The 17,878-nt window shown below is 44.5% G+C and overlaps 1 protein-coding gene across 1 annotated transcript in view; it reads left to right on the top strand.

Annotated features, from left to right (window-relative positions):
• Positions 1–17,878, top strand: part of LOC110486976 (ras-related protein Rab-26) — a 101,409-nt gene that overhangs the window by 70,388 nt on the left and 13,143 nt on the right. The window contains exons 6-7 of the mRNA XM_036941791.1: positions 13,334–13,399; positions 14,619–14,675. Coding sequence (XP_036797686.1) covers positions 13,334–13,399; positions 14,619–14,675 — 123 coding nt within the window. The remainder of the gene's footprint in view (positions 1–13,333; positions 13,400–14,618; positions 14,676–17,878) is intronic.

Here is a 17,878-nt window from a genome sequence, read left to right as displayed (position 1 = left end):
TGTGACACAAACATCTGGGAGTTTGGTATGATGCCGTAAAACACTGAGTAACACAGCAATGTATTTTGGCTCTGTACTGTACAATTGATTAAAGGTTGCAAGATGGTTGCTGTAACCAGTGGCAAAACCTGGGACATTGTCACCCTGCCCTCCCATCAAAGCAAAGTAGGACAAACAACAACAAACATGGTATCTGCAGTGTCCTCACGTTCTCCCACCTGTCACTCCACGACACACCCCTGTCAGGTTCACAACATGCCACAAAACACCCATTTCTCACCTTTTCAATCATCCTCTTTTCTCTTTGTCTTTCTCTCTCTTTCTCCTCCTTTCTGCATCCACCTGTCTCACCTTCTCTTTCCCCTTCAGTCTCTATTTTGCTAGCTCTCTCTCTTTTTTCTAATTTCTCTCTCTCTCCATACTCTACCCTTCTCTCTCTCCCCACACTCTACCCTTCTCTCTCTCCCCACACTCTACCCTTCTCTCTCTCCCCACACTCTACCCTTCTCTCTCTCCCCACACTCTACCCTTCTCTCTCTCCCCACCCTCTACCCTTCTCTCTCTCCCCACACTCTACCCTTCTCTCTCTCCCCACACTCTACCCTTCTCTCTCTCCCCACACTCTACCCTTCTCTCTCTCCCCACACTCTACCCTTCTCTCTCTCCCCCACCCTCTACCCTTCTCTCTCTCCCCACACTCTACCCTTCTCTCTCTCCCCACACTCTACCCTTCTCTCTCTCCCCACACTCTACCCTTCTCTCTCTCTCCATACTCTACCCTTCTCTCTCTCCCCACCCTCTACCCTTCTCTCTCTCCCCAAACTCTACCCTTCTCTCTCTCCCCACACTCTACCCTTCTCTCTCTCTCCATACTCTACCCTTCTCTCTCTCCCCACACTCTACCCTTCTCTCTCTCCCCACACTCTACCCTTCTCTCTCTCCCCACACTCTACCCTTCTCTCTCTCCCCACCCTCTACCCTTCTCTCTCTCCCCACACTCTACCCTTCTCTCTCTCCCCACACTCTACCCTTCTCTCTCTCTCCATACTCTACCCTTCTCTCTCTCCCCAAACTCTACCCTTCTCTCTCTCCCCACACTCTACCCTTCTCTCTCTCCCCACACTCTACCCTTCTCTCTCTCCCCAACCCTCTACCCTTCTCTCTCTCTCTCTCTCTCTCTTCCGCTTTCTTTTTCTGTTCAGTGCACAGCTTGAGGTTAACAGATCAGCTCCAGTCATCCTTCTCTCCCTCCCTCTCTCCCTCCTTCCCAGCGGCCTCTCTGTCATTTGGGCCCTGACCGTGGCCCTCCACAGCCCCACAAATCCAAACCATCCGTCACTCTGATCGTAGTTCTGCCGGATTCCTGCTGCATGTCGGGACACACACACACACACACACAATCACACCCCCTCTTTCTCTCTCTCTCCATCTGTAATATTATCACTCCATCTCATCTCCAACATTCTGTTCCCCCTCTTCAGCTCCTCCTCTTTGAACGTGCTAAGAGTGAGAAATATGGTCTCACTCACTTTAAAACAATTATGCCTAATTTCCTTCATGTTGAGTGTGTGTACATTTTGTGGCTATCCACTTTTGTTTATAGCATTTCAACAAAAATGGATTAAGAGCAGAAACGAAAGTAGTTTCTAAAACATACCAAAGTCAGATAACTTGGGTTTATCTTGTTATGAAGTCAGTGTACAGAATATGAATACAAATCCCATTGATCCATTGGCCATGATGGGATGACATCACATCTTACCCCTCTGCCTTGTCTGTTGGAGGGTTGATGCCAGCCAGGGTCCCAGAAATAGATCACCCCCTCTGCCTCCCTCTGTCACCTAATAATTTGCCATTTGGCTGCATATGCGTTTGGCCGTAGATAGTACCGGAATTAGACTTGAACCCTATGATGGAGTGCCTATATCCCCTTAAACCATAGTCTGTGGTGTAGTTTATAACTCCCCCTGGGATAAGTGGTGTCCAACTGAGTCCTGCTGTTCTGATTGGACCACACTGATAACCCCCTCCTGCGCATCACTTCCTGCCAGCGGGGTGAACCACTTATGGTGGGGCCAGATTGCACCTTACGAACATGTAATTTCCTCCTGGGAATGAGAGGATCATTAGCATGCCAGGTGCATTGTGGGGTATTGGAGGAGTAACTCCTTTCTCAGTTTGTCTTTCCTTGGTTACTTGTGTCCTTTCTCCTAACCACCTTCTCAAAACGCATTGGATGAGAAGACCTAAGGGAAGAGACCTTGAATCTCCTCCTCCAATGTGTTTTGAGAAGGAGGCAAGGAGAGAGGACTTGAGGAAAGATGAATAACTAGTTAGCTTCAAGAACCTTCTCCACTGAGAAAGAGCCATAAGGTTCTTCAAGAACCTTCTCCACAGTGAACTAGCTGTAGACTTTGAAGACTGACCTCCAACAATATGTCTGCCAACGTCTCTGCCTGATATAGCACTTTATTAAAATGACATTTCATTTAATCATGAAGAGAATCAGTATTCTCTGTCCAGTGCTGAAGGTGTTAACTTTTGTCAATTCAGTTCAATGGAAACCATTGGAGAGCAGGACCTCAATTCAGAGCGTTGAATTATTTACAGCGTCCTAGCGGCTGGTAAAGTCTCTCCTCTCTCCAACAGGTTGATAAGCAGGTGTGGAATTGGACATAAAGGATGTGTAACATGTTAAAGCTGCTGTGGAAAATGGATTGGTGTCAACACTGTGGAAGAGTGAGTGCTAGAGAGAGAGAGCGGGAGGGAGGGGGAGGGAGATGTCCTGACTTAGCTTCGGATAATTGTTGAATGTAATGAGAACCGACTTCACAAAATACCCTTTGAGGTTCATCTGGAAAAGAAAAGGGAAACGTTCTCTGAACTGTAAGTATGTTTGGTGTTTACTTTGTTTTAATGAACACAGGTCATGACCACCACTAGGCTGGAGAGATGGTGCTTATTTACTCAAACAGTATGCTAATGTCTGTTGCAGTGGCAATACAAATATACCGGTTTGTTTGTATAAATACAGAAACAGGCGGAGAGGGAGGGTGAAATAGAGAACATTTTAGATTTGGTTAGGTTTGTCTCTCTTTGTGTTTCACTGGTTTAAAAGCACTTTAGGGCCCTAATGTGGAACAGCCCTTTGCTGTCTAAATCATCCCTGTGTGGCTGTAGCATAGCTCGCCGTATCTCTAAATGCCTGTGCTTGTTTAGTATTCACCAGGCCACTGTGTCTCCTTTCCTAATAGGCTGTTAATCACGCGGCTCCTATCCGTCTAGGGCCTGTCATCACACCCACGTTCCAACACTGGTAAAGGAGAGGTTAATTACAATGTCTGTTCGTTTTCTCATTCAATCGCTCACTCTTTATCATTCTCTCTGTTCTGCCCTTTCTCTCTCTCTCTCTCTCCCTTTAAGCTTTATATTCTTCTACTCTTGAGCTGTCATGATTACAACTGAGCTGTCTTGAGTCACAGGATGTTCTGCAGAGCAGCATTGTCTGTCCTGCTAGTTGTAGTCAGTGTGTGCTAAATGCCTTAGCAGGTGACCAGTCACTTCTTATATCAAAGACCTGTCTCCAAAGCCAGTATTCATATGTTTTCCTTCGGGCAGTCTGTCTACACTGTATCCTGTATACCTGGTCCTTCGGTGTTGGAATACATATACTGGGCTTTGAATTACATTCCAGCCCGAGAGCAGAACTCCACTGTGTGTCTCTCTGTATGCATCTCTTTTCACTGGTGTCTTCATCCTCTAACCTGGTCCCAGATCTGTTTGTCCTGTCTTCATCCTCTAGCCTGGTCCCAGATCTGTTAGTCCTGTCTTCATCCTCTAGCCTGGTCCCAGATCTGTTTGTCCTGTCTTCATCCTCTAGCCTGGTCCCAGATCTGTTTCTCCTGTCTTCATCCTCTAGCCTGGTCCCAGATCTGTTTGTCCTGTCTTCATCGTCTAGCCTGGTCCCAGATCTGTTTGTCCTGTCTTCATCCTCTAACCTGGTCCCAGATCTGTTTGTCCTGTCTTCATCCTCTAGCCTGGTCCCAGATCTGTTTGTCCTGTCTTCATCCTCTAACCTGGTCCCAGATCTGTTTGTCCTGTCTTCATCCTCTAACCTGGTCCCAGATCTGTTTGTCCTGTCTTCATCCTCTAGCCTGGTCCCAGATCTGTTTCTCCTGTCTTCATCCTCTAACCTGGTCCCAGATCTGTTTGTCCTGTCTTCATCCTCTAACCTGGTCCCAGATCTGTTTGTCCTGTCTTCATCCTCTAGCCTGGTCCCAGATCTGTTTCTCCTGTCTTCATCCTCTAACCTGGTCCCAGATCTGTTTGTCCTGTCTTCATCCTCTAGCCTGGTCCCAGATCTGTTTGTCCTGTCTTCATCCTCTAACCTGGTCCCAGATCTGTTTGTCCTGTCTTCATCCTCTAGCCTGGTCCCAGATCTTTTTGTCCTGTCTTCATCCTCTAACCTGGTCCCAGATCTGTTTGTCCTGTCTTCATCCTCTAGCCTGGTCCCAGATCTGTTTGTCCTGTCTTCATCCTCTAACCTGGTCCCAGATCTGTTTGTCCTGTCTTTATCCTCTAGCCTGGTCCCAGATCTGTTTGTCCTGTCTTTATCCTCTAACCTGGTCCCAGATCTGTTTCTCCTGTCTTCATCCTCTAACCTGGTCCCAGATCTGTTTGTCCTGTCTTCATCCTCTAACCTGGTCCCAGATCTGTTTGTCCTGTCTTCATCTTCTAGCCTGGTCCCAGATCTGTTTGTCCTGTCTTCATCCTCTAACCTGGTCCCAGATCTGTTTGTCCTGTCTTTATCCTCTAGCCTGGTCCCAGATCTGTTTGTCCTGTCTTCATCCTCTAGCCTGGTCCCAGATCTGTTTGTCCTGTCTTCATCCTCTAGCCTGGTCCCAGATCTTTTTGTCCTGTCTTCATCCTCTAGCCTGGTCCCAGATCTGTTTGTCCTCTCTTTATCCTCTAGCCTGGTCCCAGATCTGTTAGTCCTCTCTTCATCCTCTAACCTGGTCCCAGATCTGTTTGTTCTGTATATGTCAATTATATTTAGTTGTTTGGCCCTTTTGAATTAAATTCCAGCCTGACAGTATTAATATCCAATCTCTCTGTGTATCTTTTCATTTCACTAGTGACTTTATCCTCCCCCGCATGCTGAAGGATGTTGTTGTTCTACCATTCCCCGGGATAGATGGGGATGAGATGTCACCTGGAAAGAATTATGGTTGTGGCGTTGGTGGTGAAATTACCCATGAGGGGGAACCAGCCGTAAACAGCTCTATAATGGTTCATTACTGGTTTTGGTTAATTACAAGTAAAAATGGGACCAGAGGACATTTATAGGCAAGCTGTCGAATAGAGGGGAGAGGTTGTGTTCCAGTCAACATGATTTATTGTTGGAGAATGGTTATGAGACATGAAGGGCCGTGTGTTCAAGGTTGCCATGTTGGAGAAATGTCTTGTTATATAAATGTTTAGGGAGGCCAGGTTTGAAAATAACAATTTCTTGTGATACACAAGTTATGATACACAAAGATACTTGTGTTGAGGGTTGGTCGTGTTCAGGGTTGCCCGGTTGGACAACAACCATGGCCCGTGCGTTGGCTCAGTTGGTCTGGGAATAGAAGTAAGGCTCCTCATGATCTAGAAGGATAGGTTTTATTCCAGCAAACTGGATTTCTTGTTATGAGACTGAGATAAGAAGGTCCTTGTGTTCGAGGTTGCCAGGTTGGAGTATATCCTAATAACAGGTTATGACACATGAAGGTTGTCATATTCAGGGTTGCCAGTTTGGTCATATCCGGGGATGCCAGGTTGTTTACCCCTGGCTCAACTGGTCTGGTTAGGAATAAGGCCCCTCATGGTGTTCTGCAGTGATGTGCTGTTCTGTGGTGCACCAATGGGAAATGCAGTGCTTTACTAGTCAGACAAGGTTAAGGAGAGCCAACGACTCAGTTCTGTTTTAGTTTGTTACTCTGTTGCCCTGATGGGGAGGGAGTTGTGTTGACGATGAGCAATGTGACACTGTGTCTGTGTCTTTTCCAGTCAAGTTCCAAGCAATAAAGTGGCAAGAATGAATCAATAGTACAGCATTCAAATCAAAATATGTCGATCCATCACCGATTACTCAGGTCTGTATCCATGTGCTCACATCTAGTCGATAAGTAGCAAAGTGCTCAATTGAGTAAATGACAGTTGGTCATGTAGAATGTAAATAAATGGGGAACGCATTTACTGTGGGGGACCTTGTACACTGTCCTGAATTGGGTATTACACACTCTACCCTCCTCAATCACTCTGTTCTATAATATTCAAAAAGACGACTCAAGTTTAACTCAATTATGTCAATTAAGGAAGTAAATTGAAATTCCTCATTTAGATTTCAGTTTACTTCCTGAATTGACTGAGTTGAAATTGAATTGACCCCAATCATGATCTCAACCATAGACATGACTGTTTTAATGGCTCCTTGGTTTACATTGTAAACACAAGTAAATGGCCCCTCTAACATCCTCTGTCTCCATCTGCCTCCCTGTTTATCTGGTTGAGTAAGGTTGTGTACTCTCAGGCAGGCTCTGATGGCATTCATTAGCCTGAAGAGGTGGCCTGGAGGCAGGGACTCCCCCTCCCTTCCTTGGCCCATGGTGCCTCTCTCCTGGGTTATTACCTGAGTTGTGTATATTAGCGTTTCTTATTGGACGAGTCAAGGTATTCCAATAAGTTTGTTTTCTTCTATCTTGTAGCCTAATGAACTGAGCCCTGCCTAAACATCCCTGACCTCATTAGCGCTGAGTACATTAAAACACAAATCTGATTTCCTATAGTGAACTCGGAGGCTTAAAGCCACTCAGACAAAGGGATGGCGGACTGAGGAGGTATGAGTGTTGAATACAGATAATACATGCCGTTTTCTTCTTCTAGCCGACCATCGTCTGTCCAACTGGACATTACAGAGGTTAGAAGATGTTTTCACACACAGATGACCACATGCATGGCGCACACTACACACTACCAGGGTTGGAAAAAGTACTGAAATATCCTACTCAAGTAGAGGTAAAATTACTGGAATGACTCATATAAAAAGTGCTCAGAGTAAAAGTAATTGAGTTAAATAAAAACATTGACCCTGACAATTAGCTCATTCCAGTAAGGTTACCTGAACGTTGTTTACACGTGATATTTTCCATGCATTATAGGAAGTGAGGAAATGAATGTACAGTAGGAACTAAGACGAGAAGGCACATCTGTATTTTTTTTTAAAAACGTACGTATTTGTAAAAAAAAAATATAATATTAACATTTTAAAATAAATTAAACATTCAAAGCAATTAAAGTGTAAAGGTAAAAAAAAGCAATACAAAATAAAGTGCATAAACCATAAAGTTGCCAGACTTCAATATACTTCAGACTCCAGATAAAACATGTCTTTCACCAATTCAACCCTGTGTTACTAATTACTTTACACCTCTACACACTACACACACACCAGAGGGACCCAAACTCACTCAATTACTATACAAATAAAACACTGACAAATTACAACATCAACAGAGCAGCCTTCCCTTGGTGGTTGGTAATGGAAAACACCTGGCTGGAGTGTACGAAGATTCAACCATCTGGATTTAGTTAGTAATAACTGTCTGGGCTTAACAACACATTGATAGACATACTAATGGGAATATGGCTAGCGCTGCTTGTTGGGCCTAATGTAAAGCCTTTTACAATAGCCATCAACCACACAATACAAGATGTGAGAGGGGGAGAGAAATGGGGAGGAAGAGAGACGGATAGAGAGAGGGGAAGAGAGACGGATAGAGAGAGGGGAAGAGACACGGATAGAGAGAGGGGAAGAGACACGGATAGAGAAATGGGGAGGAAGAGAGACGGATAGAGAGAGGGGAAGAGACACGGATAGAGAGAGGGGAAGAGACACGGATAGAGAAATGGTGAGGAAGAGAGACGGATAGAGAAATGGGGAGGAAGAGAGACGGATAGAGAGAAGGGAAGAGAGACGGATAGAGAGAGGGGAAGAGACACGGATAGAGAGAGGGGAAGAGACACGGATAGAGAGAGGGGAAGAGACACGGATAGAGATAGGGGAAGAGAGACGGATAGAGAGAGGGGAAGAGAGACGGATAGAGAGAGGGGAAGAGAGACGGATAGAGAGAGGGGAAGAGACACGGATAGAGAAATGGGGAGGAAGAGAGACGGATAGAGAGAGGGGAAGAGAGAGGGGAAGAGACACGGATAGAGAAATGGGGAGGAAGAGAGACGGATAGAGAGAGGGGAAGAGAGAGGGGAAGAGAGACGGATAGAGAGAGGGGAAGAGACACGGATAGAGAGAGGGGAAGAGACATGGATAGAGAAATGGGGAGGAAGAGAGACGGATAGAGAGAGGGGAAGAGAAACGGATAGAGAAATGGGGAGGTAGAGAGAGGGGAAGAGAGACGGATAGAGAAATGGGGAGGAAGAGAGACGGATAGAGAAATGGGGAGGAAGAGAGACGGATAGAGAAATGAGGAGGAAGAGAGATGGATAGAGAGAGGGGAAGAGAGACGGATAGAGAGAGGGGAAGAGAGACGGATAGAGAGAGGGGAAGAGACACAGATAGAGAGAGGGGAAGAGAGATGGATAGAGAAATGGGGAGGAAGAGAGACAGATAGAGAGAGGGGAAGAGAGACGGATAGAGAGAGGGGAAGAGAGACGGATAGAGAAATGGGGAGGAAGAGAGACGGATAGAGAGAGGGGAAGAGAGACGGATAGAGAAATGGGGAGGAAGAGAGACGGATAGAGAGAGGGGAAGAGAGACGGATAGACAGAGGCGAAGAGACACGGATAGAGAAATGGGGAGGAAGAGACACGGATAGAGAAATTGGGAGGAAGAGAGACGGATAGAGAGAGGGGAAGAGAGAGGGGAAGAGACACGGATAGAGAGAGGAAGAGACACGGATAGAGAAATGGGGAGGAAGAGAGACGGATAGAGAGAGGGGAAGAGAGACGGATAGAGAGAGGGGAAGAGAGACGGATAGAGAAATGGGGAGGAAGAGAGACGGATAGAGGGAGAATTCAACTCTGTATGTAAAATAGCAGTCCATCGAAACCCTATTCTCCTGGATGTCCTCACACAATGCTGCACTGAGTAATGCTGCCCTTTTATGTAAAAATGAACATTCAACCATCGCACAGGGACGTGCACATGGAGTTTGCAAAGTGGATGTTCAAAGTGCATGCTAATTCTGGTTACAGCTGAAGTGGAAATTCACAACACCAGAGAAGTTTTTTGCTCAGTCGTTAATTGAACACCTTGTTTCCACCTCCCTTTTATGTTCAAACTGGGCATTGTGGGTATGCTACGCTGCTACGCTACAGCCAGTTGAGGGAAGGCTTTCTTTGAAATCAATGACAGCCGCTATACTGCCCGTGTTGCGTCACGTCCCATGGCAGCATCCAAGCTCAAGAATCGCAGAGGTTCAAATAGAAATGTAAGGCTGATGGGGGTTCATTCTATTGGATGAATTGAAATAATGAGAAATAAAGTTGATTTTGGTTGCATATGGCCTCCACTAGACACCACTGGCTATTTTACTAAGATTTATGACGTCAAGAAGCTTCCAGCTAGCAGAAACTCAAGCTAGCTAGCCACATTGACTAGCTCGGTTTACAATGTAAACAAAAGCATCTTGTGTAATTAGAGGATAATTTAGTACAACCACTAACGACAATTGAAGAGTACTTGTGAAAAACTGTCCCAAAGCTATCGCTGAGTATGATGCAGTACAGTAGGGAACATAAAGAGACTCTTCCATTCCTCAAAACAACACGCTCTGTGTAGCAGCGAGAACTTCGCACTGACACGACGCTGATGACAACGCAGCGCTTATAGATGGGCTGAGGAGTTAGCCTGGTCCCAGATCTGTTTGTGTCCAAACATGACAATCCCACCCCCCTGTACAGTCATGGAGATGTTTTGTCAGTAACGCCACTGGAGTCTGAGAGACCCGTTGTCTATTAAAGACGCACAGACTCACAGCAGGATCATTAAAGTGTTGACATGGTATCCAATGTGCTCTAATGAGTCAATGACTTCACCTTTATCACTGTTATTCTGTATGAGTGACTGACTAATGGGATCCCACTGGGAACAGACGTCAGTTCAACGTCTAGTGTTGATGTACATTTGGTTGAGTTGTCAAATGACGTGCCAAAATGATCACCATGTCATTGTATTTCGGTTCAAAGTTGGGTGACAAAAATACAAAATTCCCTTACATGGATTAAATCAGTTTTCCACTTTCATTGAACATCATCACATTGAATTTTGTGGGTTGAAATGATGTGGAAACAGCATTGATTCAAGCCGTTTTTGCCCAGTGGGATGTGTTTCAGAGGTTTATCGGATAGTTAAAGGGATAGTGAACCCACATTGCAAAGAAAACAGGATTCAGAGTAAGGAAACCAATATGTCATTTGGTTGAACTATCCCTTGAAGTTTGATTAGATATCAAGTCAAGTATATTTTATCCTTTAGCTTCACAGTTTAAAGGCACAGTACAACATTAAACTTCAAAGCAAGCTTACCAAGTCCAGACAAGTCCAGGCCTTCAACATTTGAAAAAGAGCAGCACAGCATAGAGTGTTGTTGTGCAGTGGCATCTGCTTTGAGTTTGGCCATCCAATGCAAATGTGCTTTATTGTGGCTCAGATATCATTGTGTTAGATGTGGCTGGATGGGCAGAGCTGGGAGACAGGGTTTCTTCCTTGGTTTGGAGGTGGAGCTGATCTGAGACCTGGGTTCAAATGCTGTAGTATTAGAAGACTTTGAGTTAGCGTTAGCCTGCCTGGAGTGGGTGGAGTTTTGGGACTACTCCGTTGGTTAAATTGTGTCAAGGCAAGCTCAATCGATCTTAAGTATTTGGAACATTTTGAACCCAGTTCGGCTGCTGATCCAGGTGAGGGGATGGGGTGCCGTGTCAATGGGCTGGTGTATACATGCTGCAGATGGGTGGAGGGTTATTTGGCTGCAGAGCGTCCTCATCCCTTATTCTATCAGATGTGGGCATTACCTTACAGAGGTGATGATGGGATTGAATGAGAGGCTTTGAAGATGGAAACTCCACCTCCCGTTGGACAAAAGTTGTCCAGACAACTCCACACTAGTGTGTCATCAGATTAAGGCAAAGGATACGTCCTGATTCTCCACTCTTCTCCCAAACAGTATGTCTCTCCTCTCTCTCGCTAGTTGCACATTCATGATGTTTTGAAAAGGATGGGATAAGTGTCAGCATTGCCTGGAGCACCGTTCTACCAGAGGGCATGGATGGATTGAACAGTCTCTTTCCCCCCAACATGACCACTGACTTCACCTTCATCACTCTTCTACCAGAGGGCATGGATGGATTGAACAGTCTCTTTCCCCCAACATGACCACTGACTTCACCTTCATCACTATTCTGCCAGAGGGCATGGATAGATTGAACAGTCTCTTTCCCCCAACATGACCACTGACGTCAGAGGACTTTATTGGGAGAAGGGTCATGTTTCCCCAATACGCTGATCTTTTCCCCACTAATGGTTCAGGTTAGGATAGCAGGAAGCTGATCCTAGATCTGTACTTAGGGGAAACATCCCACCAGGTCATCTCCATGAGCACTTTATTGGCCTCTAACTAACAGGTCATCAGTATGTGACACAGATGTTATCAGATAGGTCACTATTTAACTTCTCCGACTAATATGTGCTCAACATGGACCATGGTTAACCTGATGTCATCACCCATTTCCCTGTCTCTAATGGGTTCGCCACAGTGTGTCTCTCCCATTCCTCACACACAAACTTAAACACACACACACCAGGTCATCTCCATGTGACCGAGGGGTTAAATCGTTACATCCACCAGGTCATCTCCATGTGACCAAGGGTTTAAATTGTTACACCCACTAGGTCATCTCCATGTGACCGAGGGGTTAAATCGTTACACCCACCAGGTCATCTCCATGTGACCGAGGGGTTAAATTGTTACACCCACCAGGTCATCTCCATGTGACCGAGGGGTTAAATCGTTACACCCACCAGGTCATCTCCATGTGACCGAGGGGTTAAATCGTTACACCCACCAGGTCATCTCCATGTGACCGAGGGGTTAAATCGTTACACCCACCAGGTCATCTCCAGATGTAATTAGAAGAGTCTCAACTTGGAGAAACAGACTCTTGTCTCCATGTTCTAACAGAAAGGAGGATTGATTGCGGTGCAGTCAGAAAGCCAATGTGGACTTTTTCACTGGGATGGAGCAATTAAGCATCATTATAGTGGTGCTCTGCACAATGTACAGGTGAGATGAGGGATATTATGTTGGCAAGGGGTGGATCTATGCCCCAGTCGATTTAAAAACCTATTAACGATGGCATGGATATATGGCCTGGCCTTCTTGCTGCTCAGTGGTCAGAAGGGTTACTGTTGTTGTTGTGATGATGAGGCATTGGGTTGCCAGGTGACGGTGATTATATGGGCTGGTGTGTAATAAAGCGTTTTATTATTTCCCTTATGCCTTGTCCAGGCCTTGTCTCTACAGGGGTTTATTACTGCTGATGCTGTTTGGACTGTACTCATTCTGCCCAATACTCTCCCTCTGTCTCTCTCTCCCTCTGTCTCTCCTCTCTCTCTCTCTGTATCCTGAGTGTATCTCCTCTCTCTCTCTGTATCCTGAGTGTCTCTCCTCTCTCGCTCTGTATCCTGAGTGTCTCTCCTCTCTCTCTCTCGCTCTGTATCCTGAGTGTCTCTCCTCTCTCTCTCTCTCTCTCTCTCTCTCTGTGTATCCTGAGTGTCTCTCCTCTCTGTCTCTGTATCCCGAGTGCCTATCCTCTCTCTCTCTCTGTATCCTGAGTGTCTCTCCTCTCTCTCTCTGTATCCTGAGTGTCTCTCTCCTCTCTCTCTCTCTCTCTGTATCCTGAGTGTCTCTCCTCTCTCTCTTTCTCTCTCTCTGTATCCTGAGTGTCTCTCCTCTCTGTCTCTCTGTATCCTGAGTGTCTCTCCTCTCTCTTATTCTGTATCCTGAGTGTCTCTCCTCTCTCTCTCTGTATCCTGAGTTTCTCTCCTCTCTGTCTCTGTATCCTGAGTGTCTCTCCTCTCTCTCTCTGTATCCTGAGTGTCTCTACTCTCTCTCTTTGTATCCTGAGTGTCTCTACTCTCTCTCTCTTTGTATCCTGAATGTCTCTCCTCTCTGTCTCTGTATCCTGAGTGATTCTCCTCTCTGTATCTTGAGTGACTCTCCACTCTGTATCCTGAGTGTTTCCTTATCATGTCTCTCCTCTTGTTGTCATCTCCACCCCAGGCCTGGCTGACTGAGATCCATGATTACGCCCAGCAGGATGTGGTCCTGATGCTGCTGGGAAACAAGGTGAGGTTTCCTGGGTTAGGCCTGAACCCAGACGGACACACCTGCAGCCACATCAGACGGCAGCCCAGACACAACACAGACACAACAGACAGACAGACAGGCAGACACAAAGAAAACAGACAGACACAACAACCATAAACAGAGAAACTAAAACAACTGTACAGTATAAACATAGCCCAGGACTTGGAGGATCTATTCACAGTATATATATATATATATCCTCATAGTGTAACACTAAACACTAAATCTACCTTTTAGTGAAAATACGCATTTTTCTGAAGCTCAAAAAGAAAGGAAATTCAAATGAGCACCACAATGCCCACTCCACCCAGCTCTACCAAGGTTTTCCAACACACAGCTTTGACCTAATACAGTAGCTGTGTTGGTCTATTGTACTTTAAAACGACATGTAGGCAGGTTGCAATCATTCTGGTTTTAACATTGAGCATCAATCTGAGCCTACTTAGTAACCTGGCGTCCGGATTCACTTGTATATGTTCTATGAGTACTTCAGTGTCTACTTCCTGATTCAAAACTATGTCCATTGGAACAATAAAGTTATCTCTAGTCTACTGGAATTGCTTCTAACCCTGACACATCTGCTGCCAGATAACAACACAGACACAACACCAGATCAGCATATATGCAGGAGGGATGTAACAAATCACTGCTACTATAAATAAGTCCCATCCACATACTGCTAGAGCAGGGAACAGATGCTTGGTCCAGATGTTTAGTCTAATCTAAACAGTCCCCACACACCGGGAATCATCCCCTCATTAGAATGCTCACACATAATCTAGACTCATTAAGAATTGTAGGTCTGATCCCATATTCTGTACGGAATGTGTTGTTTTCCATTACGTAACCCTCCTGGAACAAGGTGATTTTTAAGACAAGCATTGACAAGCATTGATGAGCGGCAGGATAGCCTAGTGGTTAGAGTGTTGGACTAGTAACCGGAAGGTTGTAAGTTCAAACCCCCGAGCTGACAAGGTCTTTCTGTCGTTCTTCCCCTGAACAGGCAGTTAACCCACTGTTCCTAGGCCGTCATTGGAAATAAGAATTTGTTCTTAACTGACTTGCCTAGTTAAATAAAGGTAAAAAAAAAATAAAAAAAAATAGTGAGACTGAGGCTAGTCATGCATGATGGTGGTATCAGAGAATCTCTACCTTTCTTTCGATCTCTCTTGCTTTTCTTTTTCTGATCTCTCCCCAGGCTGATGCCACACAGCAGAGGGTGGTGAAGAGAGAGGATGGAGAGAGGCTGGCCAAGGTGAGTGTCACTTTAAAGAAATTAGTTAATACGGAGGAAGATGCAGATTGACTCGAACAGTGAACGACACCACGGTCAATTAACTGTCTTCCTCTCTCTGTATCTCTATCTCTCTCTCTGTGTATCTCTCTCTCTCTCTGTGTATCTCTCTCTCTCTCTGTGTATCTCTCTCTCTCTGTGTATCTCTCTCTCTCTGTGTATCTCTCTCTCTCTGTGTATCTCTCCCTCTGTGTATCTACAGTTGAAGTCGGAAGTTTACATACACCTTAGCCAAATACATTTAAACTCAGTTTTTCACAGTTCCTGACATTTAATCCTAGTGAAAATTTCCTGTCTTAGGTCAGTTCGGATCACCACTTTATTTTAAGAATGTGAAATGTCAGAATAATAGTAGAGAGAGTGATTTATTTCAGCTTTTATTTCTTTCATCACATTCCCAGTGCGTCAGAAGTTTACATACACTCAATTAGTATTTGGTAGCATTGCCTTTAAATTGTTTAACTTGGGTCAAATGTTTCGGGTAGCCTTCCACAAGCTTCCCACAATAAGTTGGGTCATTTTTGGCCCATTCCTCCTCCTCTTCCTTCTTCCGCCTCCTTTCTCGCACACACTTTTTCAGTTCTGCCCACAAACTTTCTAAAGGATTGAGGTCAGGGGCTTTATGACGGCCACTCCAATACCTTGACTTTGTTGTCCTTAAGCCATTTTGCCACAACTTTGGAAGTATGCTTGGGGTCATTGTCCATTTGGAAGACCCATTTGCAACTGAGCTTTAACTGATGTCCTGAGATGTTGCTTCAATATATCCACATAATTTTCTTTCGTCATGATGCCATCAATTTTGTGAAGTGCACCAGTCCCTCCTGCAGCAAAGCACACCAACAACATGATGGTGTTCTTCGGCTTAACAAACCTCCCCCTTTTTCCGATGGTCATTATGGGCAATGAGTTCTATTTTTGTTTCATCAGACCAGAGGACATTTCTTCAAAAAATACGATCTTTGTCCCAGTTTGCAGTTGCAAACCATAGTTAGACTTTTTTTATGGTGGTTTTGGAGCAGTAGCTTCTTCCTCGTTTAACCTCTCTCGGATATGCGGGACAGTAGCGTCCCAACTGGCCAACATCCAGTGAAAATGCAGAGCGCTAAATTCAAATAAATTACTATAACATCTTAACTTTCATGAAATCACACATTCAAGATACCAGATGAAAGCTACACTTGTAGTGAATCCAGCCAACGTGTCAGATTTCCAAAAAGCTTTTCGGCGAGCGATGCTATTATCTGAGGATAGCAGTAAACAAAGACAGAAAAGCATATTTCAACCCTGCAGGCGCGACACAAAACGCAGAAATAAAGATAGAAGTCATGCCTTACCTATGACGAGCTTCTTCTGTTGGCACTCCAATATGTCCGATACACATCACAAATGGTCCTTTTGTTCGATTAATTCCGTCCATGTATATCCAAAATGTCCATTTATTTGGCGCATTTGATCCAGAGAAACACTGGTTCCAAGTTGCGCAACCTGACTACAAAATGTCTCATAAGTTACCTGTAAGCTTTGTCCAAACATGTCAAACTACTTTCCTAATACAACTTTAGGTGTTTTTTAACATAAATAATCGATACAATTGAAGACTGGAGGAATTGTGTTCAATACCGGAGGAAAACTAGGTGGAGCGAGCTTTTCAGGTCACGCGCCACTATCAAAGAGTACACTTCCCTCATTCTGAACAGTGTTACTTCTTCATTTCTCAAAGGAAAAACCTTAACCAATTTCTAAAGACTGTTGATATCCAGTGGAAGCGATAGGAACTGCAGGGAAATCGATTAGAAATCTGGATTCCCAATGAAAACTCAATGAAAAGAGAGTGAACTCAAAAAATTAAAATCTGAACGTTTGTCCTCTGGGTTTCGCCTGCCAGATAAGTTATGTTATACTCACAGACATGATTCAAACAGTTTTAGAAACTTCAGAGTGTTGTCTATCCAAATCTACTAATAATATGCATATTATCTTAGCTTCTGGCTCTAAGTAGCAGGCCGTTTACTTTGGACACGCATTTCATCTGGACGTGAAAATACTGCCCCCTGTCCCAAAGAAGTTAACTGTGAATATAGATACTTTTGTACCTGTTTCCTCCAGCATCTTCACAAGGTCCTTTGCTGTTGTTCTGGGATTGATTTGCACTTTTCGCACCAAAGTATGTTCATCTCTAGGAGACAGAACACGTCTCCTTCTTGAGCGGTATGACAGCTGCGTGGTCCCATGGTGTTTATACTTGCGAACTATTGTTTGTACGGATGAACGTGGTACCTTCAGGCGTTTGAACCAGACTTGTGGAGGTCTACAATTTTTTTTCTGAGGTCTTGGCTGATTTCTTTTGATTTTCCCATGATGTCAAGCAAAGAGGCACTGAGTTTGAAGGTAGGCCTTGAAATACATCCACAAGTACACCTCCAATTGACTCAAATGATGTCAATTAGCCTGACAGAAGCTTCTAAAGCCATGACATCATTTTCTGGAATTTTCCAAGCTGTTTAAAGGCACAGTCAACTTAGTGTATGTAAACTTCTGACCCACTGGAATTGTGATACAGTGAATTATAAGTGAAATAATCTGTCTGTAAACAATTGTTGGAAAGATTACTTGTGTCATGCACAAACTATAGTTTGTTAACAAGAAATTTGTGGAGTAGTTGAAAAATGAGATTTAATGACTCCAACCTAAGTGTATGTAAACTTTCGACTGTATCTGTCTCTTTATATACAGTGCCTTGCGAAAGTATTCGGCCCCCTTGAACTTTGCGACCTTTTGCCACATTTCAGGCTTCAAACATGAAGATATAAAACTGTATTTTTTTGTGAAGAATCAACAACAAGTGGGACACAATCATGAAGTGGAACGACATTTATTGGATATTTCAAACTTTTTTAACAAAACAAAAACTGAAAAATTGGGCATGCAAAATTATTCAGCCCCTTTACTTTCAGTGCAGCAAACTCTCTCCAGAAGTTCAGTGAGGATCTCTGAATGATCCAATGTTGACCTAAATGACTAATGATGATAAACACAATCCACCTGTGTGTAATCAAGTCTCCGTATAAATGCACCTGCCCTGTGATAGTCTCAGAGGTCCGTTAAAAGCGCAGAGAGTATCATGAAGAACAAGGAACACACCAGACAGGTCCGAGATACTG

This window comes from Oncorhynchus mykiss, chromosome 13 (genome assembly GCF_013265735.2).
Source record: "Oncorhynchus mykiss isolate Arlee chromosome 13, USDA_OmykA_1.1, whole genome shotgun sequence".
NCBI classification, from domain to species: domain Eukaryota; kingdom Metazoa; phylum Chordata; class Actinopteri; order Salmoniformes; family Salmonidae; genus Oncorhynchus; species Oncorhynchus mykiss.
This window is presented reverse-complemented; position numbering and strand designations above follow the sequence as displayed.